Below are 24,071 nucleotides of genomic sequence, written 5' to 3' on the forward strand. Positions count from 1 at the left end.
TCCTATTCAGTCATTTCAATTAAGTCTGGGCAAGATTTCTGTTTCTTCCATTGCCATTGTGTTCTCTTTCCTCCTTTACACCCAAAGCTACTCAGTAAGTATGGCTAGTCCTCGACTTACAACCATAATTGAGCCCAACATTTATGTTGCTAAATGAGAAATTTGTTAAGTGAGTTTTGCCCCATTTTAGAACTTTTCTTGTCACATTTGTTAACGGTTGTTAAATGAATCGGGCTTTGCTTGTCAGAAGGGGGAATCACATGACCCTGGGACACTGGAACCGTCATAAATATGAACCAGTTGTCAAGTATCCATATGTAAATCACATCACCATGGGGATGCTGCATTGGTCATAAGTGTGAAAAATGGTCATGTCACTTTTTCAGTGCTGTTGTACATTCGAACGGTCACTAAATGAACTGTTGTATGTCAAGGACTACCTATAGCATATCACTGCTGCTGCCATTATTTGTATTTAGTTATTAGACTTCTGTAGGGATTTTCCTTCATTTTATTCCCGTAACAGCAGACTTGTGAGATAGGCTGAGAGGGGCAAAGTTGCTCAAACTCACTCAGTGGGTTTCCATATCCAAGGGTGGCCTTGCACCTGGATCTCCCCAGTCTTAGTCCAACAGTCATAACCAATAAAGCACACAGCTACCCCTTAGAATAAGAGTCTTTCTCAAGCACTGAAGCTGGGAAAGAGCAGAACTATCACCAGTAAGGAAGAACTTAAATCACACTCCAGAGAAAGAGACTCAAACATGTATACATGATTGCACAGTTGGACAGTTAATGAGGATGGGATCCAGGAGACTTCATAAAAGGAAGTTCACACTGGGGTGATGCAATGTCTTATGAAGGCTTCTGCATTGAACATTTTTCTGCTTTTAGAATCTTCAGATGAGAGTGGATTTGCCAACACCTCAACAAGGAATCAGCTTCCTCAGTCCATGAAAATTATGCATGAAATTATGTATAAATTGGAGGTTTTATATGTGCTCTGTGTGCTTTTAATGGGAAGACAAAGAAATCAGGTAATGTTATTACTATTTTTTTTAGATATTCTCTCTAAATTTGTTCCTTGAAATCTTACAACCTTTTAAAAACTAAACTTAGTTTAGTTCTCAGGACACACTTGATCTTTTTTTAAGTACTTATTTTTAAACCTGCACATTTTTATTCTCTGGGATAAAATAGAAATGCTCTGAGTCACTGTCAGTTCATGTGTCTTACATAACAATTAGGCAAAGGGTTTTTGGGTAAAGTAACAAAACATGAATTAGAATATGTCTTTACTACTAAGAATTTACTCATTGAGAAAAAAGTTTAGATAAGAGTTTATATCTCCTAAATCAGGTACCAGTATATTATTTTAATAGGAAAATAGCAAATATATACCTTAGTATTACACCTTCCTTTTACTAAGATGATACCAGATGCACTTAAGGACTTATAACTAATTTGTTTCTAATCAGTAATGGTATTTATTTATTATTCATTCATTCAATTTCTATAGCCTCCCATTTTAAACAATGATTCTGGTGACTTCTAATTCAAATATGTTTATATGCTACAAAAAAAGAACATTTTAAAACAATAAAAAATATCCAAAATAAATATACATAGCAGCTGAGATACTTGACCAATTAACTATAAAGCCAGGAAACAGGGCCCTTAGCACATTCAGCACCAGATTTTTAGAGCTCTATAAAAGGCTAACAAGGTTGGAAGATAAATATTGTTTCCTTCAAATATTTGAAGTGATAGATAAGGTGAATTAACTGAATGTTCTTCTTCTTTAGGTTCATAAAATGATTGCTGAATTTAGACTAATCCCTGGCCTTAATAATTTATTTGATAAATTAATATGGCGGAAACATTCAGCATCAGCCCTTGTTCTGCCTGGGCATAATCAGAACTGTGACTGTAGCCCGGTGAGTATTAGTTTTATCCTGGTGACAAATTTGCCATAAATAACCATATGACTGTCCTAGATGTAAGGCAGGTCACAAAATATCAAGAAAGCTGTAACTATAAAAATACCCTTTTCACATTGAGTTCTGTCATGGGGATAAATGACTACATCAATATATTTTCTTGGTGACACTGAAATTGTTTGCTATTGCTTTTTATATTTTTTATTTGTTTCTTTTGTTTTATTTATCAATCTAGCTCACATTCCTAGCATTCCCTGGAGGCTTTTTTTCTAAGTACTAAGCAGTCTCAGTCTTCTTTGATATCCAGGTCATGAAAAAGTTTAGGGGTAGAAAATAGGAGAAGTGTTTTCATGATTTTGGAATGAGCACAGGTAATTGGTAATTTTCCTTATTACCACGCCAAGACTTTAGCTAGCTAACAACATTTCTTTAGGAGTGTTAACCTATTTTAAATCCACCATAGGTAGTAATTCTAAAATCTCTAGAATCCATTTTTAGGTTTGGAAGAATCCTGGCATATTTGAGATAAAAAGGCAGATTCCTTTGAAATCTTAGATGTGTAATGCCAAATGTATGTAGCCTTGGGATACTTGTTATTAGTAAATTGTATTTTTTATTACTAATAGTAATGTAATAATGAATGCAGTCTCTCAGCTCCTCTCCAAGTTGGTCTCTTACTAGGCAGGTATGGCATGTGTGGCCAAGATGCCCAAAGCTCAGTCTTGTGGTATGATCTGGTGACTCTTAACGAAGTAGACAGGGTTTTCTGAACCATTACCTGTTTGTTGGATCAGGTCCATCCTGGGTTATAAAAGCAACCAGAAAGGTAACACCATTTTGGGATATGGTAGGTGTCAACCCTGTTCTACAAATTGCACTGGCTGCCAGTTTGTTTCTAGGTGCAACTGAAAGTGCTGGTTATTTCTTAAAGAGCCAGATATAGTTATCTGCAGCCTGCCTTCTCCCATGATGTCTGCCCAGCTGATAGAAGTCAATAGAGTTGGCACACTCCTTTTGATTAAAGTATCTTTTAGGATCTAGGATGTGCATCTTTTCTGTCCCCTGCTCTCTGGAATGAGGTTTCCGCCTGAGAGCCAGGTGGCTTCCCCATAATGATAGAAGGATTTAAAGATTTGACTATTCTTCTAGGCTAAGCCTGTCAAACTGGCGGCCTGCAGGCTGGATGCGTCACGCACAGGCCACGCCCACCCCAGCTCCGCAATGGCAAAAATGTCGCAATACGTCATGTTAAATCATGTGACACAATCAAGTTTGACACCCGTGTTCTAGGCCCTGGGCTAGGGCAGCTGGAGCCCCTTGTTGAATTCATTTGTAGAATTCATGTATGTATTTTTCTGTATTTTTAGCTAGTTTCTCTTGTTCTCAATTTTACTTGTTCTTTAATTTGGCTTTCCCTACATTATTCATATTGTATTTAATTCTGTCAGTGTTGGGCAGTGCCTAAATTGCTGAAGCTGATGATTGCAGTTCATTAATTTTATTTATAATTAACCTTCCTTATGCAGGATATTACCTTGAAAATTCAGTTTTTGAGACTACTTCAGAGTTTTAGTGATCATCATGAGTGAGTATATGTTTGTCATCCTTGTTGCAATTTCTCTGTACGTATAGCTTAACAGTGAACATTTTAACTTCTAATATAGTCAGAAGCTCCTCAAAAATAACAACATAGCCAATCATGTATACAGTACCATATTTTTCGGGAGTATAAGACGCACCTACATTTTTTGTTTTTGTTTTTTTATAAAAAGTTTTTTTTATTTTTTAGACAAACACACATACAAACATACAATGTATTTTCTTTGAACAGAGTTTAAATTTACAATTTCTATGTTTCCTTTTTGCCATATTTATTCCTCATCTATTTTTTAAAAAAATCAATATTACCCTTCATCCTCATCTCTAATCTTAATAAAATTAATTTTTCCCTTCTATATTATACCCTTTTCCATTGTCATCTATTTTTATATCCATCCTCACATTAGTTAATTATGTAATATTACTATTGTTTAATACAAATTCAACATTTTAATATAAATCAATTAGTTATATAACCATCTTTTTTGTATATTAATCAATATGAACATGAATATTCCAATTATTTCCATGCAATCCAATTTCTTACAAATCAATTAATTATATTTACCAATAATAATAAACCAAATAATTTTCCCCATATATTCCTCCAAACCACAACTTAACCGTTTCTATTTTCAACACAATATACAATTATTAGTATCTCAGTTATTACAATTCCCTAGTTAAATAGAGCTTTCCCCTTATGTTACTCATTTTCACATCTTAAATTCTCCCAATAACCCAAATAGTTTTGCCCTTATAATCCTCCAAATCACAACTTAATCATTTCTACTTTCATCACAATATACAAGAAAAAGTATGTGAACCCCTTGGGATTACGTGGAGTTTTGCATGAATTGGTCATAAAATGTGCTCTGAACTTCATCTAAGTCACAACAATAGAAAAACACAGTCTGCTTAAAATAATACTACACAAACATTAGATGTTGCGATGGTTTAATGGAACATGTGACGTTTTTTCCTGCCCCCAGCCTCCAGAGACTCCTAGAGAGGTTCCTAGAGACTCCTAGAGAGGTTCTGTGGTTTCTTGTCAGTTTTTTTCATATATAGATACATAGAATGAGATTACTAATTCCCTGAACCTTCAATGTCCCGAACTGTGAATGAGCCATGAGGTTACTCAATATATTTTGCCATTGTTTACCCCCTAATATTGTTTTTATAAACTGACCATGTCTTGGCATTATCGCAGACGATGTCAATTTTGGAAATAGCAAATAAATAATGCATTACATAATGGAGGTGTTCATTCATCTGTTCTGATGTTCATATTAGGAACAAGTATCTACTTTTAAACAGCCAAGAACTTAATGAATTGAGTGCAATCTCTCTAAAAGCCAACATCCCTGAGGTCGAGGCTGTTGTCAACACAGACAGGTACAAAACTGTAGATTTTTCTTCATAATTTGTTTCCTGAAGTAATAGGTCCATTTTACCTTGTCTTTCTCATGAATACTCAGCGGTCAGTCTTGTACTCATTGCAGCTTAAATATAAATCTATGCCACTCTGATTGCAGAGAGGACTTGATTTTTTAAATACATCAATTTTTAAAATTCAGATAGAAAAGATGTTGTAGATTGTATTATATTGTTGGAAATTTCTAAACAGTCCAAATGTGAAAGCTATATAGGGAAATCTGACATGCGGACCTTGACTTTCTGTATAAAAGTGGGCAATGTACTGTACAGTATTGAAGACGAGTATGCTGAATAATAACTTTATGGCTTCACATGGCAGCCCACTAGTTTACTCACTGTCACACCTTCCTACACTTTAGAAGTTTAATTTGCGATGGGAAAAGAGGCTTGCTAACCAGACTTCTTCAAGTAATGAAGAAAGAACCAGCAGAATCATCATTCAGGTGAGTTCTGCTCTTGTTACATAAAACAGTACTTTGTCATAAGAGAATCTGATCTTTGGGGCCTGCAGAGAATGTATTTCATTATCCTCTGTTAAAAAGTTAAATTGAGAACATGGCAGTAAACTCATTGTTTTACCCTGCAATGCTTCAGCCCTGCCATGGCATTAAAAGTTGCTTAGTCTCCAGAAATGTTGGCTATCAAAGCCTTAGATCCAAAATAACATGTTCTTGTGAGAGAGATCCATGCATGTAGTCAGAGATAGCTATGAGATTTTTTTTTTCCTAATGATTTCTCTTAGTAAGAAGATGCACAAATATCATTTTTATTCTGAGGTGATAAAATTGTATGCTTTTTTGCTATGGCAAACTTCCAGTTATATGATGAGTAAATTTATTCTCCACACAATGGCCTAAGATTGAAAATTTAAGTATTTTCATTGGTCTTTTTCCTCTTCCTGTTTCCAAATTCTTCCAAAGAAGAATTATACATTCCGTCTAAGCATGAATAAAAAAGTTATTTTTGTTTTGTGCTGTTTATGTGTTTAATGGAGAATGAAAGAACATATGCTTAATTTTCTTCTGTTTTACCAGGTTTTGGCAAGCAAGAGCAGTTGAAAGTTTCTTACGAGGTGCTACTTCCTATGCAGATCAGATGTTCTTGCTAAAAAGGGGGCTTTTAGAGGTAATTTAAATATATGCTTTAGCATCAGTATTCAAGAAATTAATTTTTAAACTTTACCAGAAAACTGTTATGAATCTGTATGAATGTTTGTAATTTATTCTGGTTTTGTTTCTTTGAAATTACAAGTGTACATTATTAATTTTAATAATTTCTCAAGTAATGAAACATTTTTGTAGTATGTAACAAAAAAATCTTGTTGCTAAGTGAATGTTTGATTTTAATGTCATGTTACTATATTATTAATTGTATTCTAAGAACCACGATAGTACAGTGATTAGAATGCAGTATTGCAGGCTAATTCTGCTGACTACAAACTGCCAGCAGTTTGCCAATTCAATTCTCACCGGCTCAAGGTTGACTCAGCCTTCCATCCTTCCGAGGTTGGTAAAATGAGGACCTAGATTGTCGGGGGAAATATGCTGACTCTTTAAACTGCTTAGAAAGGGCTGTAAAGCACTGTGAAGCAGTATATAAGTCTAAGTGCTGTTGCTGTTGTTATTGTAATACAAAATATAATATCTTGAACTTATAGTAACAGTCTGTTTAATCTTGCCAGCATATTCTGTACTGCATTGTTGACAGTGAATGCAAATCACGAGATGTGCTTCAAAGTTATTTTGATCTTCTGGGAGAGCTGATGAAATTCAACATAGATGCTTTCAAGAGGTTTAATAAGTACATCAATTCAGATGAAAAGGTAAAACTAAAATCCTAGAATCCCTTTTATACAATTTTAGCATTATGTTTGTTTATTTATTTGTACATAGTATTCTTGATAAAGCCTAATGATTCCAATATTTTAGTTTCAGATATTTTTGAATCAAATCAACAGTTCACTGGTTGATTCCAACATGTTGGTTCGTTGTATTACTTTGTCCCTGGATCGATTTGAGAGCCAGTCAGATATTAAAGGTAAAATAATTTTTTTGAGGCCAAGGAATAACATTAAAAATCTGCACAAATATGTCCTTTTGCAGCTTACCTGTACAACTTGGAAATACTTTGAGATCATTAATCTGTTTAAATGCTGATGAACAGCGATATCTTCCTTGAAGCAAATATTCCAATATAACCAACAATTTTACTGGCCATTGTGCAATCAAGGTTTGTATAGTTGGGCCATAGGAAACAAGTACCCCTTGTCTAAATACCATCAGTTCCCATCATTGATACCGCACTGGCTAATGCCAGGTTTTCTTTGAAGAGACCAAAATTATCATTCTGAAAAGCACTTCTATTACAACCAATATTTCCAACCAGTTATGAATTGAAGTCATATTAACAGTGCTTCCCCCCCCCCCCCGCCTTTTCGGAATTATAACTCATTCAGGACTCATCATTTTAAATGTAACACACTTCCTTTTTTCTAGTTGCAGAAGTCTTGTCTGAATGCCGCCTATTATCATACATGTCACAGATGTCCATGAGAATGTCCTTTCTTTTCCGACTCATTAATATTATTCATGTACAAACACTGACCCAGGTAATATATGGCAATTGGATTTCAGGAATCTATGTCTATATTGATTTATAAAATGATATTGTCAGCTTTGGAAGCCATATTAGGCCGGAAGCTTCAATGCTGCCATCTCCTCATGTGTGGGAAAGTAGGAGGGGGGATTAAGGAGAGGGATTGTTAGTAGACATAATAGCGTTCTTCCTGTTGGTCAAGGTCAGGGCGATCCAGCATCTGGAGAAGGAGTGGTCAGGGGGCTGGGTCAAGATGGGACAGACGTTGATTGGAGCATGTGATCGATTGGGGAGTGAGGGAATGGTTTGGGGGGTTTTGACTTACTGAGGGAAAACCCGGGCTTTTCAGATTCGGGTTTTCCCAGATGTGCCAGTTTACCTATTCTAGTAAAGAGAACTTTGGAAAATGCTTGCTTCCGCGTCTTTACTCGGAGTTGGGGTTTTCTGGAACGCTGACAGATATTTTATACTTTGTCGATTGTATTCTGTAGAATAACAATATGGTTTCTCATCTTGATTCTTTTTTTCAACTTTAGGAAAATGTAAGTTGTCTGAACACAAGTCTAGTTATCTTAATGTTAGCTCGAAGAAAAGACAAGCTTCCATTCTATCTGCGTACCCTTCAAGAGATGGAATATACGAAGAAATATCCTGGTTTCATACTGAACAATTTTCATAGTCTTCTTCGTTTTTGGCAGCAGCATTACCTCAATAAGGACAAGGACAGCACCTGTTTAGAAAATGTAAGCCTGCAACCTAAGTTCCTTGCAGATATTTGTGTTTTAAAATTGTGATGCAGAGGAGAGGAGAAAGCTTTTGATGGAATAAAACATGTTAAATCATGAAGAATGTAGTATAATGGTAATGCCTAGCATGGCGGGCTGTATTTCACTGACATACGAAGTGAAAATAAATTAAAATGTCTTGTTTGAGCTTTCAACAATGGAAAATACTCATTGTTTTTGTAGTGTTTCTTGCTTGTAAGCCTGAACAGATATAGGAACATTCTGGTACTATATTCAAGCGAATGTTTACTGCGGACTTTTTCAAACCAGAATTGCTGCATTATAAAAGTTTGTGCTTAATACAAATAGTTTTACTGTTTTAGCTGTAGGAAAATGCTGCCTCATTAGAAAATGTCTGTACAATCTGTGTGTTCTTTGCAAGGGAACAACCCATTTCTGTCTTCAAGAACAAGGTCCTTTATGTTGTGCAGTGATCAGCATTAGCACATAGCAATCTTCCACCAAAGATGGTTATTAATGAAAGCCACATTTCAGAATGCATTATGGTATGATATAAACAATTCCAAAATATTTGATAATAAAATTCATGCATCCTAAACTAGTTAAAATGATTGTATTGAGAATTCTGGTAATTGAACTCTTAGACTAAATATTCCAGTGCAACCAGACAGACGCATTTGTGTGTGATATTCTTACCGGGATGGACTTTTTGTGCTTCCATTTCAAACCAATACTGCATCCAGAATGTCAAACCTAAAAGCCTATTTCTTTCTGTAATAAAGGAAATAGCTTTACAAGAGTATAAAATATAGTACATGAAATGGATGACTCAAAAAAGAATGTAGGATTTTCATTGGCCAGAAAATTAAGCTTTCCTGATTATTTAATATAACATGTATGTTCTGTAAAATGAGCAGATTTATTTAGTGTTGGATATTTAATTTAGGTACTACCAAAATTAGCTTTTCTTGGCCCAGAATGTTACATAAACTAACTAAAAATATGACATCAGTCAAAATCTGCTAAACATGTGGCAAATAATTTCTTATTTAGTCACCTGCATACATAGGATAACCTAGCAAGCTTTCAGGGTTTCAATTCACTCTTGCTTCATTTTTCTTTTGTACCCCTGTATTTTCTCAACCATTTTTAGTCTATTTTGTCTACTGGACCAAATTCTCTGGCAATATCTGTATCATCAGGGTGTAAAATATTCCTAATGTAGAATGGGTTACACCAGGGGTTCTCAAAATTTGTAATTCTGCAGCACCTTAAAAAATAAATTAAGTTCTGTGATCCCTAATGAATAAAACATTTTTTCCCCATGGGATGATATTTTGGCAAAATATATACCATTTTTAGGCATTAAATTTTATGTGGTAGGTTATAGTAATATTGCAGCTTCCCACTGTAGGTTTCCACAGGTAAGAGAAGAAACAAAGCCCAAAGCAAGTTTTGATTGTGCAAACTCAGTCAATAAAGATCTTGAAATTGCTCTAAACTACACCAGTGCCCTGCTCCCTGGGTTAATGTATACGTGAAAGTGTTTTGATCTGGATTCTCTATAGCATCTGGTTTTCTTGGAGATCAGGTTAAGAGTAGGGTGATGAATTGTTGATGAATTCCTGTAACACCCCAACCTAACAAGATTGAGTCTCCAAACATTTGGTGGCAAATTGCTAATTTTTGATCCAATTTTTAATGGACTTTTGGAGGCCCGAGATCAGTTTGGTGGGTTATGTTTTAACAGTTCCTACATCTCTTGTACCTCAAAATAACCCTTCAACACTTCCCTTCAAAAAGGGGCTAAACATTTCTACAGAGCATTTTTCATTACTGTTGTGGTGGGGGTGGGGGCAATTGCATTTGTACTACAATATCAACTCAAAATATTTAGTGGCACCTTCAAAAACTAGCAATGAGATGTTGATGGCATGTTAAAGTGTGTATTTATTTAGGAAATTTAGATGACTGCCCAATTCACTCATATAGACTCCAGACAGCTTAACAGGGAAAAAGCACCAAATACAATATCCCGCACTCCCCTGGCAGCAGAAAAACAAACCATTTGATGGGTTCCCAGGCCCTTTGGCAAATTAAGGTTTTTAGGCCTTTCGGAAGAATATCAAGGTGGAGGCCAGTCTTATCTCTTCAGAGATAAGACTCTCCCTCCCACAGAGAGGGAGCTATCACAGAAAAGGCTCTTTTCTTGGCCCCATTAGGTAGACCTCCTGAGGGTGAGCTGTAAAATATCCTGCTTCCCAACTATATCCTGATGTAACTGGGAAAATATAGCCCTTCAAATAACCTCGACCCCAAACCAAGTAGGGCTTTAAAGGTAATAACCAGCATTTTGAATTGGATCCACAAGCAAATCCACAACCCATGCAGTTCCTGCAAGAGAGATGGCACATGTGCAAATCTGACTTGCATAAAACTAGGCAAGCTGCCATATTTTGAACTAGCTGAAGCTTCCAGATCCTTTTCAAGAGCATATAGAACCCCATTTGTACTACTAGCAAGCTATAGTCCAGAGACATTTGCTTTGTTTGTGCTTACTTTTCTTTCTTTTCCCTTCACAGAGTTCATGTATTAGTTTTTCCTATTGGAAAGAGACTGTGTCTGTTCTGCTTAGTACGGATCAGACATCACCTTGTGCCATACTTAGCTACATTGATGAGGCGTACATGGAGATTGACAGAGACTTCACCGAAGAGTAACTCCACCGGTTCTCACTTCCAGTGGACAATACCTCAGAGGGAAACTTGCAGACGTTGGATTTTCAGGGATATGCTGTGTGCACAAACTTGGAACTATGGAATATTACTATCTTAATGTATTTTCTCCCCTTGCCCCACCGCCCTCTTTAAAGAGCAGGATTTCACAAACTTGAAAGGCATCACATATTCAGGGAAATCTGCATACTGTTTGGAATTGTCTGCAAAAAAGTCCACTTTTCCATGCTCGTTATGACTAGAAGCCTTTGAGCTTGGTAGGTGGGATCATTCCAATATGCAAGGGTTAGCTGTGATTTTCCTTCTGGTAACCCAAATTAGAAGTTAAAAGGAGAGGTAATTTCCTATGTCATTGAAACAAGCTGGTTTTATGAGCACATCTAAGGTATACCAGCCACTCTTAAGTCATCCTAAAAAGTTGACTCCTGATTTTTCACATCTTTTTTTGTTTGTTTTGCATTTCAAGAGGATTGTGTGTGCAATTCACTTTTAAATACGTAAAAATGATGGCGTGTCCTTTTTCTCTGCAAATGATTTTAGAAATGTTTCCTACTAAACTGTCCCATTCTCCTCTTTGGTTCACTGTTATTACATTCAGAAGTATCTCTCTCTGGTCTGTGGATTTGTCTTCAATTGACTTTTACAGTGCTGTCTAGAACAGGTATATATTGCAGTGATGGAAGTAGTTGGCTTTTTTCCCTGTCCTTATTTGTTTGCTTGCTTGTTTATTAGGTTTACAGATACAATCAGTGGAAAAACAAGGAAGACTTAAAAGAACCCAAAGGAAATTGAAAGATTTTACTTACAAGCTTTGTAAAATTAACCAAACAAATTTCCAAATGATATTGATATAAATCTATGTATAGTTTTCAGAATATTAAAATTCTGAAATAATTCATGAAATAATTAACAGTAACGAGTATTAATCAAATTGTAAATTAAAGAATACAATAATTTCTGCCTGATTTAAGAAATGTGAATTTAACCACTCCTAAAAAGATTAAATATTAGTCTAATATATAGATTTATATCAAAATATTTTTGAAACATTTTAACAATTTTACAATGCTTTCAAATCTCCTTTTCATCTCCTTTTTCTTTTTATTGTTCCATTTGATTGTATCTGTAAATCTAATAGACAAAAAAGGAAAGGAGAGCAAATAAATTAAAAATTTGTACATTTTTTTTCTAAATTCTGCAGTCTGGCCATTTTGTTAATAAACAATGCAAATGGAGTTTTCTTCCACAATACTGTATTGCTTTTGCTGAATATAAAACCTACTGTTGAACAGAAAGGTGTACTCTGAACCTTTGCATTCTGGAAACAGAGGCATCAGCTAAAATGACAGAATTAGCACCATCCGTTCTGATGTGTATGTGCCCACACACCAGAACAATATATATAATATATATTGTTCCTAATGTGTAATAGTAACTGGAAGTTGTCTAATCTACTACTGATACTTGTATTTCATATGGGGTGAATTATTCAGTAAATATGGAACTTGCTGTTGTAACTGCTAGTGTTTAAACAAGTTAGTTGGAAGACAGCTGGTGTTTGATTCCAGAAACTTTTTTTTTTTTAAATAAAAGCTTCATTACAACATTGTGCTCAGGCACTTAATGGAATTTATGAAGCATTAGAACAGCCTTTTTTGTTCTTAAACTTTCAACTATTCTTTTATATGCATTTACAATTTATAGCAGTTTACCTTAAACAGAATAGATCCCTGAAAAGCTTCAAGTTAAAAATATCAAGAAGATACCTTGATAAATATTTATCCTTCAAAGGGTAAAGTTTTGATTAGAATTGGCCATTAGAAATGTAATTAGAAATGTAATAGCAAGAAATCTCCATGAAACCTACAATACTTGAAAGAAAGATATACCAGTAGTTGATCAGCTATTTCCCCATTCACATTTGCTCTGCATGCGCTATTGCACCTTATTTTTAGGCAAAAGTAATAGAAATAACAGATCTCTTGTGGTTGATTTGCATACAAAATTATTAAGGTATTTACTGAGGAAAAGACAGCGTCTACTTTTTTTAATGATAAGAGCCCTGTCAAGAAAGCCTGACTGCTCCGTAATTGTCTAATTGTGAATCTATTACCTGAACAAAACAGCACTTTATTAAGGTTATCCCTATTGTTTTATCCTTTATGGCTTGTCAAAAATAAAATGGAAACTTTGCAGTAAATCATGTATCTTGCTTTAAAGGAACCTCTTAAGGGTATGTTTAAACTGGCTTCCCCAGTGGTCCTGTACTCCGTTATACATCTGATGCCTTTGGAGAATGTCATTCAAGAATTTTAGTTTGGGACAAGTTTTGAGAGAGTCAGTTGCTTCTACGACAACCTCACTCTCAATCCTAGGTCATTGTAGTGACTCTATAATTGTAGTAAACATTCAAGACTCAAATGCCTGTGGGTTCCTTTTGATTAGAATTGAAACATCAGCACAGTATGGCCATAGTCTACAAAAATGAATTCTAAGTACCTAATTCATACATATGTCTTGCCTTTGAATGACCATCCTTCTTTTTACTAATCAATTTGGCTTTCAGTGAGACTGCTCTCACTAAAAAAAACACTTAGCTACTCTGAGGATGATTTACCTATCATGCTGTGTATTTATTTCTGGCTTTTCAGTGTAGTCAATTCCAAAGAGTTGGGTTGGAGGTTTTGGCTCAGGGTGCATTATTGGCCTTTTGGTTCCTTATAGGGAAGCCTGATTGCCCACGTTCCTCTTCCACAGCTACTGCTGTAGATCTTCTTTGTGTATGATGAGAAACTACAGTAGCCTTGGATTAAATATAAATTGTGTCGAGGAGCAATAACTGGCAAATCACATTTAAATGTGGCTGGGAAAAAAATGGGAAATCGCTGAAGGAATGGAACTGTTTTGTGGCAAAAAGGTGACTCCCCTAGACAGCAAATGTTTCTGGACATTTTAATTATTTCACACAAATTAATGTTCATGCTGCCCAGATTAATACTGACTTACTAACACAACATAAATGTATTAAATGGAATAAAGAATTCTATTTTAAAACATGACTCGAGAAATATCATTCAAAGAACTGCAGTTGGAGCTTGTTTGTAAAAAAAGGTAGATCAATCAGGAATTTATCTATAGCAGCAGGTCTCTGAGACTGTTGAATGTTCATCATTGTAGCAAGAGAGTTGTGTTAGGCTGTGATAGCCAGATTCTGAAAGTCTGGTTACACCAGAAATTATTTTTTTTTATGCAAGTCATAAAATGCTTTATTTTAATGTTAATCTCGAAAGATGCTGCCAGACTCTTTCCACATTTGAGGTTTGTCCGTAAATAAGATGTAAGACATTTTTAAAAAGCCTCATAGAAAGACATTCTACAGTTGAATATTCTCAAAAAAAGTTACACACTTTCCATCATGAGCACTAGAGTTTATTCACTACAGAGACAGAAATGACTGTTGCAGCCATTACATAGACATATTCATCGAAGATACGTTATACTGGAGTTTCTTATTCTTCATGCTGTTAACAATAAAAAAAAAAGTTATCAGATTTGATTGCTACAGATAGCTTCTCAGAGCCCCATCTCCCTCCTTTGTGAAAAGTATTTTCCATTGTTTTGTGGCTTGGAACTTCCACATCAGAATACAATGATGTTTATAATTATTGTATTCTGATTACACATTACATTGTTGAAAGCTCAAACCCTGTGATGCATTATGTTTTCATGCTTGGAGACAATTATTTTTGACTAAGCAAGCAAAAACAGAGAACACATTAATCTTTCTCATGCCCTATGTCTTAGCCATCCTTCCTCCTGTCTATTCCCTGATTTATACATCAATTATGGCTGAGTAGCCTTTAGTGGAGCCAATGAAATAACATCACATAAAGAGCTAATGTGTGTTCCCCAACAATTTATCCATTAAGAAATGAGACTGGTGGGGAGATAATTACCATGCTTTACCTCAGGCAATATTGTTCTCACCTTCAGAGGAATTTCCCTAGTGCGAGTACGCAGCTTGTTCACTTGTGTCTCTGCAATATCTGCTCGTTCCTCAGCATCATCAAGCTCATGTTGCACTTTGCGGTATTTGACCAGGTTGGAGTTGGCTTGTAGCTCCTATGAATAGAAGATGGAATTTGATGTAGTGGAACCAGATATGGGAAAGATTCATGGCTAGACTGAATAACTGGGGAATTATGGCAATCAATGTTCTAGGCACACAAAAGTTTTGGCATATTTTTGATAGCAGTAGGGAAACTAATGCCTGTGTAATCCAGCGAGATAAGGTGTAGAGCCAAGGGAGTTGGTCTTCCTTAGTACGTTGGAGAAGTCTGTATTTCTAAAATGTCATTTTTGAATTGTATTTTTAAATTAGAGTTATGGCACAGGACTAATGCGGACACAAATAGACCATTAAGGGTTATTACAGAATCAAAGGAAACTGGAATTGACTAGGACTAACATTTTGATGCCTTTTAAAGTGCTGGAATCCCTACTTACTGCCTCCTCAAACTGTCGCTTGTAGCTCTTGACTTTGCTCTGCAATTTGTCAATCAGTTCCTGCATTCGTGCCAGGTTCTTCCGGTCCTCTTCAGTCTGAAATGTAATAATCAGATATTTGGTTCATCCTATATATGTTACTACTACCACATGACTGTATAAAAGGGTGAGTTTTCTGATAAATGTGGTATGGTTTATCCCTAGTTTAGTGGATTTCCAAAATAATGGGCTTTTTTTTTTCATTTTAACTCCACCCCCTCTCATCCATTAAATTGAGATTTTGTTTTATTGCAAGTGATGTCATTTTACATCAGTTATGTAATTACACAAATAAATTCATTCAAAGGGTGTATACTTGGATTTAATGCAAAAAGTTTAACAGATAGTTGGATTTAATAGACATACCCTCCCTCTAATTGTGCAGTTAAACTGAGATTCTACTCATATTCTATAGAAGATATTTCTGAAGCGCTCTTTCACTTGTTGGAAATATGTCCTCCTCTTTCCTGATTTTTCTATAAATACATAGGCGCCCATTTAGGACCCAGATTATTGGGGGCAATATGCTGACTCTGTAAAGCACTTAGGGCTGTAAAGCACTGTGAAATGGTATATAAATCTAAGTGCTATTGCTATTGCTATTTTGAGCAAAGTATTCAAATTTGATTCCTATTACTGAGCTATCCTTTAATTGATAGAAATGTACTGGAGAAGATGAAATGGGAAAAATATAGTTTGATTTGGGAATACAATAAGAGAATTTTGTGAAAGATCTCTAGCCTAACTCTTGGTTTCTTGTACTATTTACTCAAACTTAGGTGTTTTGGTCAATTGCTTTAAAGGAGAATTGATCTTGTTTGCTGTGCAAACCAATTGATAATCATGTAGCCAAAGTGATGACATGATATGATGCCTATCAGTTTTGTCTGTGAAATAAAATCAAAAATCTAAATTAGAGTGAGGACAATACTTCTTGCTCTCATTCCAAATGAAGCAATCTTGGTGTTTGCTATCTCCTGAAGAACTTTGAATTACTGCTAAAATGGTGGAATATCTGCAGGCAAAAAGGGAAGTTTCACTTTTGTATAATGCTCCCCCTACGTGTTTGTTGGTTTCACCCTGTGTGTTAATGAAAATGGATCTGAGGATTCAACATGAAGATGATGAAACTTGTACCTGATAAGTCAATTCTTTGACTCTTCGCTCATACTTGCGAATGCCCTTCTGGCTCTCTGCATTCTTCTTCTGTTCTAAATCCAGGTCACCTTCTAGTTCTCGTACCTGAATAAGACCAAACATTACAGTTAAGTTCTTTTGCCTTCTTCCTTGCCTCAGAAAACAAAAACTATATTGTTTGTCATGCTTCACAAAGCACTGGAAATCTACGTAGGATATTAATGGACTACAGCATGATGAGGGATTATTGCCTCTACAGCAGAGCCTTGCGAATATGATTTTATTTAACTTTAAATGGTTTCAGACTTCACTGAATCCAAAATTTTAATAACCCATCGTGTCTAGTTTTATTGGGAACATTGGCCGCATAATCCACAAGAAATTAGGTTCTTGCCAGAAAAAGTAGATGTTCTCTGAAATACTAACCCTGGCTTCCAGTTTCTGAATCTGCTTCTTGCCCCCTTTAAGGGCAATCTGCTCGGCTTCATCCAGCCTCATTTGTAGGTCTTTGATCGTCTGTTCCATATTTTTTTTCATCCGTTCCAGATGGGCACTTGTATCTTGTTCTTTCTTCAGTTCCTCTGCCATCATGGCTGCCTGATAGGGACAACAGCCAAAACATTCATGTAGCATTAAAACTAGCTACTGTGACTATTATGAAAATTACAGCTATCTGATCTGGAGGGCGCTAGCTTGAGATAAAATGGCTTACAAGGTCAGTACTAATAACTGATCCTGCTGCCAGATATTACCGGTAGATATTGTCAAATGTTGAGTTCCCCCATTAACAAAAGTTGCAAGATGCTACTCAAATACCCATTTTCATTGTGTATTTGCTATTAAGCTCCATATAAAAGAATTCTGGGAAACACTGGGGAAGGAAACTGCCACACCAATAAAGGCCTAAGCCCTAGATGAAAAATCAGTGTAACCCTCACAATATTCCCACCCCCACTCTTTAGGCCCCTTACATCAGTGATGGCTTTTTTAGCCTTCTCTTCAGCATTTCGACATTCTTGCACTGCCTCTTCCACTTCAGTGCTCAGCTGTGAAATGTCTGTCTCCATCTTCTTCTTCTGATTAATTAGGCTTGTGTTCTGGTTGGGAAGAAAACAGTAAACCATGAAAATGCTCCCACTTTTGCTTCCCATCTTGAACTGATTCCAATAGTTGTTATCCCTGCTTGAAATTACATTCTCCAGCTCACCTGGGTGTGTAATAGATTGACTCTTTCAGTTGCCTCTATAAGCTCCTGTTCAGCCAATTTCCTTCCACGTTCTGCCTGTTCCAAGGCTGCCCGCAGCTCTTCCACTTCAGCCAGCAATAGGTTGTTACGCCTCTCCAAGGCACCTGCCTGCTCCTTCAGATCATCATTATAGCGTAGAGTGTCATCCAGCTCAATCTGCAAATCCTATGGATCGTATCAAGAGAAGTCAGTTTTAACACAAGAAAAAATAAAAGTTGTTTTGCAAAACTCAACAAACCGCTAAAGATGTCAAACAATGATTCCCAATAGTGAACACAAAGAAAGAGCAACCTGCAGCTTTTGGGCCATATAAAGATTTCCAGCCACCAGAGTGTCCCAAAATCACACCACCTCATGACAAACGCCTGGCCTTCTATTGCACTTAGCTTCTTGGGACCGAAATAACATTCTTAACAGTACATTAAGTTCCTAGCTAATAAATCCAGCCTGAGGAGAGAAACTAATTCCCCATAAGAAAAAAAAAATGCCAACAGTTTTAGTTCTATCCCACAGTTGCTATCACTGCACAACGTTTTGCATTCTCTGCAGCCCTTGAAAACAGAAAAATAATAACACATGATACTTCCAAATAAAAGTGCCACCTTTTAATATAAGGTGATAATCATTGAGAAGATTGGGAAAGAGAGCCCCGGCTGACCGATAGATTACATTTACTTCAAAAATGATTAAGACAGACCTTCAATTGGGATTGGAGCTGCCGCACCAGTTTCTGAGACTCAGCAGCCTGGCGATTGGCATGACTCAGCTGGATCTCCATCTCATTGAGATCTCCCTCCATTTTCTTTCGCAACCTGGTAGCCTCATTTCTGGCTTTGGCTTCAGCATCCAATGAGGCCTGCATAGAATCCATGGTTCTCTGATGATTACGCCTGTAAGAAAAAAGTGTTTTAGTATGAGGCATTTAATTCATTAGCCTGAGTGGTGTGGTGGCCTAGAGGTGGAGCTCTCGCCTCACAATAAGGAGGCTGTGAGTTCAGTCCTAGGTAAAGGCAGATATTTTTCTCTCTGGGCACAATGAGAATATATCTGCTGAACAAAACTCCACATTAGCGAAGGAAGGGCATCCAGCCAGTAAATACTCGGCTCCATTCAGTTGCCTAGACTCCACCCCGCAAGAGATTCATTGGCATCCTTCAGTTTCAAAAGACTATGGTATCGTGCTCTGGAAAGAGGTCCTAAAACAGCATCTAGTGTGACTAAAAAGGCCAATTTGAGAATGGCAATCCCTTCCACACTGAGGGCAGATACATTCTGTCCCCTGCCCAGCCCGCAGATTTCGCTGGTTCCGGGACTGTCTTTTTGCCTCAGCCTGCAGAACAAGTGTCTCTTCGAATTGGAGAAGGCCATGCTGCGTCTTTAGCCTCCAAGCTGAACGATCAGAGGTCAAGGTTTCTCAGTTGTTAATGTCCATTCCCAGGGCCTTTAGGTCCCTCTTGCAGATATCCTTATATCGCAGCTGTGGTCTCCCTCTGAGGTGCTTTCCCTGCACTAATTCTCCATACAGGAGATCTTTCGGAATCCGACCATCATCCATTCTCACGACATGAGCAAGGGATTATGGGATCATTAAAAGAAGATGATGATTTAATTCATTAGCCCAGTAACACTGAACCATCAATGTGGCCTTGCTTTTTCAACAGTGCCTCTGAAAGTAGATTTCCTCACTTGTCATGAAAATCTCAGAAGATAATACCGCTACAATTCATCCCATAAAGTATATTACAGATTCTCCAATATGTCATATTTCTACCTTAAATTTTCAAACTCTTCATCTTTTTCTGCCAGCTTCCTATCAACATCAGCTTTGATCTGGGACAGCTCCAATTGGATGCGCAGCGTCTTGCTCTCCTCATGTTCCAGGGCTCCCTTAAGTCACAAAAAATATAAATAGTGATAAATCTCAATAGATGTTCACTTTCCTTCAATGTGCTATATCCTGATCGTTGTCTTCCTTTTTAATTTTTTTCTATTTTTTAAAGAGATCAATTCTCATAATGACTTCCATTGACAAAGCTATGGTTGTGATTGATGAAAATTAAATTAAAATTAAAGTCCAAACAACTGGACACCATATTATCTGTGAATTAGGCAAACATCTTTATAATATCCAATAGTTCTCAGGTATTTGGAGATCTTTTGGAAAATCTAGAAATACATTTTTCTGAGCTCTAGATGCCATGCCAGACCCAGATAAATGGCCTGCTTCTACTGTAGTTTTATTTATTGGGTTTTAAATACTGGATCAAAGATACATGGAACAAGTAGCAAAAGGCAACAGCCAGACTATTGTTCTTGGACAATTTGATAATTGCTCTACTTAAATCATATTTAAAAAAAAACAAAAACCATGACTTGCTGAACAAACTGGTTGATGTAAAAGCAAGCCACTTACTCTTCATTATGTTTATACAAGCCAATGTACACTTTCACAGTTCCGTCAATTCCTATTTCATTTTTACCTCATATTACACTATTCCCTTCACACCCAATTCTTTGCAGCCTCCATTGTAGTTGGGAAGTGATTTGGATACTACTCATATTGCTTGGTATATAGAGCACATTTAAATATTTATTGACTATGGCACAACAAGCTGGTTCACATACTATGTTAAATCATAATCCATGGTTTACAGATCACAGCATTGAATATATTCAATATGTTAAATCCAAACCAAGTAAAATATAATATCTGCTGATATATCAAGTTTAAATAATAACAAGGCTTATCACAATCATTCAAGAGCTTACCTCAGCTTCCTCTAAGGCTGCTTGGATGTCACTCTTTTCAGTTTCCAAGCCTTTCTTCAGTTTCTCAAGTTCATGGATGGTTTTTCCACTCATGCTAATTTGATCAGTTAGGTCCATTATCTCCTCTGAAGAGACCAGAACAAATATACATTTATTTGTAGTATGGAAACCTGGGTAACCCCCACCTATTGTTTGCATTCTCTACTATATTCAAAATTAAATTTAACTTCTAGCCTATAAGGTTAAACTCAGTTATCCCATCAGACCAATCTCACGTCATTAGGGGTAATAGAAGGTTTTGATTACATTATGCTCCATTCACTGGTTTATAGAATGCTACCATTTATTCCTACCTGTATTTGTACATTTTGTATTAATAGAGTCACTTAAACAATCACCAAACTAGTATATCTAAGTGTTTTCCTTAATAATTATTAATGTCTAGGAAAAAGCAGTCAAAAGTCACATCAAAATAGGGAAATAGAGTAAAATACTTATTCTAAAACTCTGGACATTAGGTTTATTGGCTAGATTGGTTTTATATAGTTGGTTGAATGTAAGATTTTCATGCACACACAACTTGCTCCAAGGAGCGCAAAGCATTTCTCCTTTTATTTAAAGTCCTATGAATTATACCCATCTAGAGATGGCAACTGTTCCAAGGTGACATGGTTATCTGGGAACAGAACATCAGTCTAACATTATCCAACATGTTATGGAGCTACAATATTGATATCAGACTTACACATTTTTAAAAATACTGGCCTATCAATTTTCTACTCATTTTTTGATTAAATGGTTGGGATAAATAGATTATCCATTTATTTATCTACCGTATTTTTCGGAGCATAAGACACACCTGAGTATAAGACGCACCTTAGTTTTTGGGGAGGAAAATAAGAAAAAAGCTGATTGGCAGGTGGATCAGCCTCCTGCAATACCCCCAATCAGCTGTTCCCAGAGGTGAATTTTAGCAACAGGTTCCTTGGTTGTGAGCTCTGTGCCTTGCTTTTTTTTTTTTTTTTTTTTGCTTTTTTTTCTGCCTCTGAAACTTCTGAAACTCTGTTTCAGAAAAAACTTTTTTTCCTGCTTCTGAAAGCCTCCAAAACAGAGCTTCAGAAAAAAAAGCCTCTGAAGCTCTGTTTGGGGTTTTTTTTTTTTTTCTGAAGCTCTGTCTGGGGGCTTTTTTCCTGAAGCTTCGTTTCTGATGCTTTTTTCAGCATCTGAAACCTCTGTTTGAGAAGCTGGGCAGGGCTACGTTCGGAGTATAAGATGCACCCAGATTTTCACCCTCTTTTTTTGGGGAAAAGGTGCATTTTATACTCTGAAAAATATGGTATTTAATGGACAATCCACCTGTAATCTCTCCCAATCCCATCTTTGCAGCCTTCCCCCTGAAATTGTACCACAGAAATATGTCTATACACTTTCAAATTGCAAAAGGACAATTTTCCACTATTTTTCAGAAAGCAAATCACCTCAAAATCATCTCAGAAAGAACCATCTTTGTTTTAAACTTTTCTCTGCCTTCTTGTATAGAAGCCAATTTATTACAGTCAAGTAATAAATGACCTAGAATTGAATGTATAACAATCAAAATTCTGAGCCATGCTGAATTAGGTATGGATAAACATATTGGCTTACTTTACAAAAAGTATGCTAGAAAGCTGATTTATTTCTTCTACTGTTTCTATCTTCTGGCCTTGTTCTACATTTCTGCTTCTGCCTTAAGGATAATTATTAAAAAGTTATACTGTGCCATTTAAAAGTGATACAGCCTTGTTGATACCTTGCAGATTCTTGTTCTCACGCTTGAGAGTCTCTAGATTCTCCAGGGACTCTTCATAGGCATTCTTGAGCTTGAAAAGTTCTGTGCTCAGGCTACGGGACTCTTTCTGAGAAGATTCCAGGTCTGCTTGTGTTTCCTCATATTTCTGTTTCCACTCAGCAATGATCCTGTCAAAACCGCGTTGTTTCTTGTCCAACGCAGCAGCAGCTGAGTTAGCTCTCTCCAGGTCAATGGACAGATCCTCTATTTCAGTCTGAAGACGATGCTTGGTTTTCTCCAGAGATGAACATTTGGCATGGGCTGCTTCCACAGCCTCCTCTGCCTCTTGTAGACGGATGGCCAGCTTCTTCCTGAAATTTGCCAATCATCCTGGTTAGATAGGGAAGGTATTGGTGCACACACTGGAGACAAAACTTCAAAAACCCTACTACTTCCATTGCATGGTGTCCTGCAACAAGTCCTAATATGGAATTTTCCCCAGCTTTCACTGCAAAAATGTTAATAGGCATCTCTGTGATACCAAAGTGCTTCCCTCTATCATAGAATTTTGTTTCCCAGAATATATTTAGTGTGAATGACTATTGCAGGAACTCACTTGGCTTCCTCTAATTCCTCTGTTCTCTGGATGGCATCTGTTTCATATTTGGTCCTCCATTGGGCCACTTCAGCATTGGCCTTGGACAAAGAGCGCTGGAGCTCCCCTTTGGCTTCCACCTCCTCTTCATACTGTTCCCGCAGAAGGTCACAGTCATGGCGGGATGCTTGCAAAGCATGAGCCAAAGCATTCTTGGACTGAAAAGTTGAAAATTGTTGGGATTAAAATAAAATCAATTCTTTATCAAGCTTCCAACTCTCTCCATGCCAAATAAAAATGGGATTTGACAAGCATTGAGGCCTGGCTTGCTGCAGCCTATTTATTGTATGTATATGCTGCTCACTCCCATAATAACTCTATGAAGGTAATTATTTGTTAGGATAGCCATGGTTCATGAGAAGAATATGGATGTGTACAGTACACAGATCTGGTTTCTGCTGAACACAGAAATCAAAGACCATGCATATACCTAGCTGTTCACATATTTGTTTCACATTTATATAATCACCCATATCCCAAATATGACTTTGGGAAGCATACAATTAAAAAAACACTGTAATTTTTTAACTCTTGATTTTTTTTTTTCTTCCACATTTTCAGATCAATGAGAATTTGGCTATTCTATATCTTGGCTTTGAGATGAGAAGGCACCTGCCCAATGTTTATAGAGCCATTTTGTCTCATCAAGAATTGCTGATTCTTGCTTACTCGCTAAAAATCATGTGAATGATATCAGCAAAGGAGAAAAATAAGTGCATATGTGGTAAGCAATCAGAATCTATAGTGTCTTAATGTGGCTATGCAAAACAATTTCTAAATTTTTTTTTTATTTTATTTTAAATTTATATACCACCCTTCTCCCTGAGGACTCAGGGCGGTGTACAGCCAGAATTAAAAAACATGAAATACAAATATTAAAAACAATTAAAATATAT

At 36.5% G+C, this 24,071-nt stretch overlaps 2 protein-coding genes across 4 annotated transcripts in view; one reads left to right on the forward strand and one right to left on the reverse strand.

Moving 5' to 3' along the window:
- TRPC4AP (transient receptor potential cation channel subfamily C member 4 associated protein) overlaps nucleotides 1-14,109 on the forward strand; it is a 32,352-nt gene extending 18,243 nt beyond the window's left edge. Inside the window, exons 9-19 of one of the 2 annotated variants that reach the window (XR_015733006.1) lie at nucleotides 895-1,037; nucleotides 1,806-1,937; nucleotides 3,467-3,525; nucleotides 4,836-4,937; nucleotides 5,339-5,422; nucleotides 6,014-6,104; nucleotides 6,661-6,801; nucleotides 6,908-7,208; nucleotides 7,475-7,587; nucleotides 8,111-8,317; nucleotides 10,903-11,179. Coding sequence is in view for 1 of the 2 variants with exons in the window: in XM_034414066.3 (XP_034269957.1) it covers nucleotides 895-1,037; nucleotides 1,806-1,937; nucleotides 3,467-3,525; nucleotides 4,836-4,937; nucleotides 5,339-5,422; nucleotides 6,014-6,104; nucleotides 6,661-6,801; nucleotides 6,908-7,016; nucleotides 7,475-7,587; nucleotides 8,111-8,317; nucleotides 10,903-11,040 (1,319 nt within the window). In the remaining variant the exon portion in view is untranslated. Of the gene's footprint in view, nucleotides 1-894; nucleotides 1,038-1,805; nucleotides 1,938-3,466; nucleotides 3,526-4,835; nucleotides 4,938-5,338; nucleotides 5,423-6,013; nucleotides 6,105-6,660; nucleotides 6,802-6,907; nucleotides 7,209-7,474; nucleotides 7,588-8,110; nucleotides 8,318-10,902 lie in introns of both variants that reach the window. The other variant, XM_034414066.3, reaches the window with a different exon arrangement.
- A 359-nt stretch (nucleotides 14,110-14,468) lies between these two features.
- MYH7B (myosin heavy chain 7B) overlaps nucleotides 14,469-24,071 on the reverse strand; it is a 54,574-nt gene continuing 44,971 nt past the window's right edge. For both annotated transcript variants that reach the window (XM_034414064.3, XM_087889236.1), the window contains 12 exons: nucleotides 23,137-23,333; nucleotides 22,542-22,891; nucleotides 20,753-20,877; nucleotides 19,755-19,870; nucleotides 18,681-18,873; nucleotides 17,945-18,148; nucleotides 17,709-17,834; nucleotides 17,164-17,334; nucleotides 16,738-16,842; nucleotides 15,562-15,657; nucleotides 15,043-15,177; nucleotides 14,469-14,576 (listed from right to left, as the gene is read on the reverse strand). In XM_034414064.3, coding sequence (XP_034269955.2) covers nucleotides 14,565-14,576; nucleotides 15,043-15,177; nucleotides 15,562-15,657; nucleotides 16,738-16,842; nucleotides 17,164-17,334; nucleotides 17,709-17,834; nucleotides 17,945-18,148; nucleotides 18,681-18,873; nucleotides 19,755-19,870; nucleotides 20,753-20,877; nucleotides 22,542-22,891; nucleotides 23,137-23,333 — 1,830 coding nt within the window. In that variant the 3' untranslated portion in view covers nucleotides 14,469-14,564. The remainder of the gene's footprint in view (nucleotides 14,577-15,042; nucleotides 15,178-15,561; nucleotides 15,658-16,737; nucleotides 16,843-17,163; nucleotides 17,335-17,708; nucleotides 17,835-17,944; nucleotides 18,149-18,680; nucleotides 18,874-19,754; nucleotides 19,871-20,752; nucleotides 20,878-22,541; nucleotides 22,892-23,136; nucleotides 23,334-24,071) is intronic.

Source organism: Pantherophis guttatus, chromosome 3 (assembly GCF_059756535.1).
Source record: "Pantherophis guttatus breed Tessera chromosome 3, ASM5975653v1, whole genome shotgun sequence".
NCBI lineage: Eukaryota > Metazoa > Chordata > Lepidosauria > Squamata > Colubridae > Pantherophis > Pantherophis guttatus.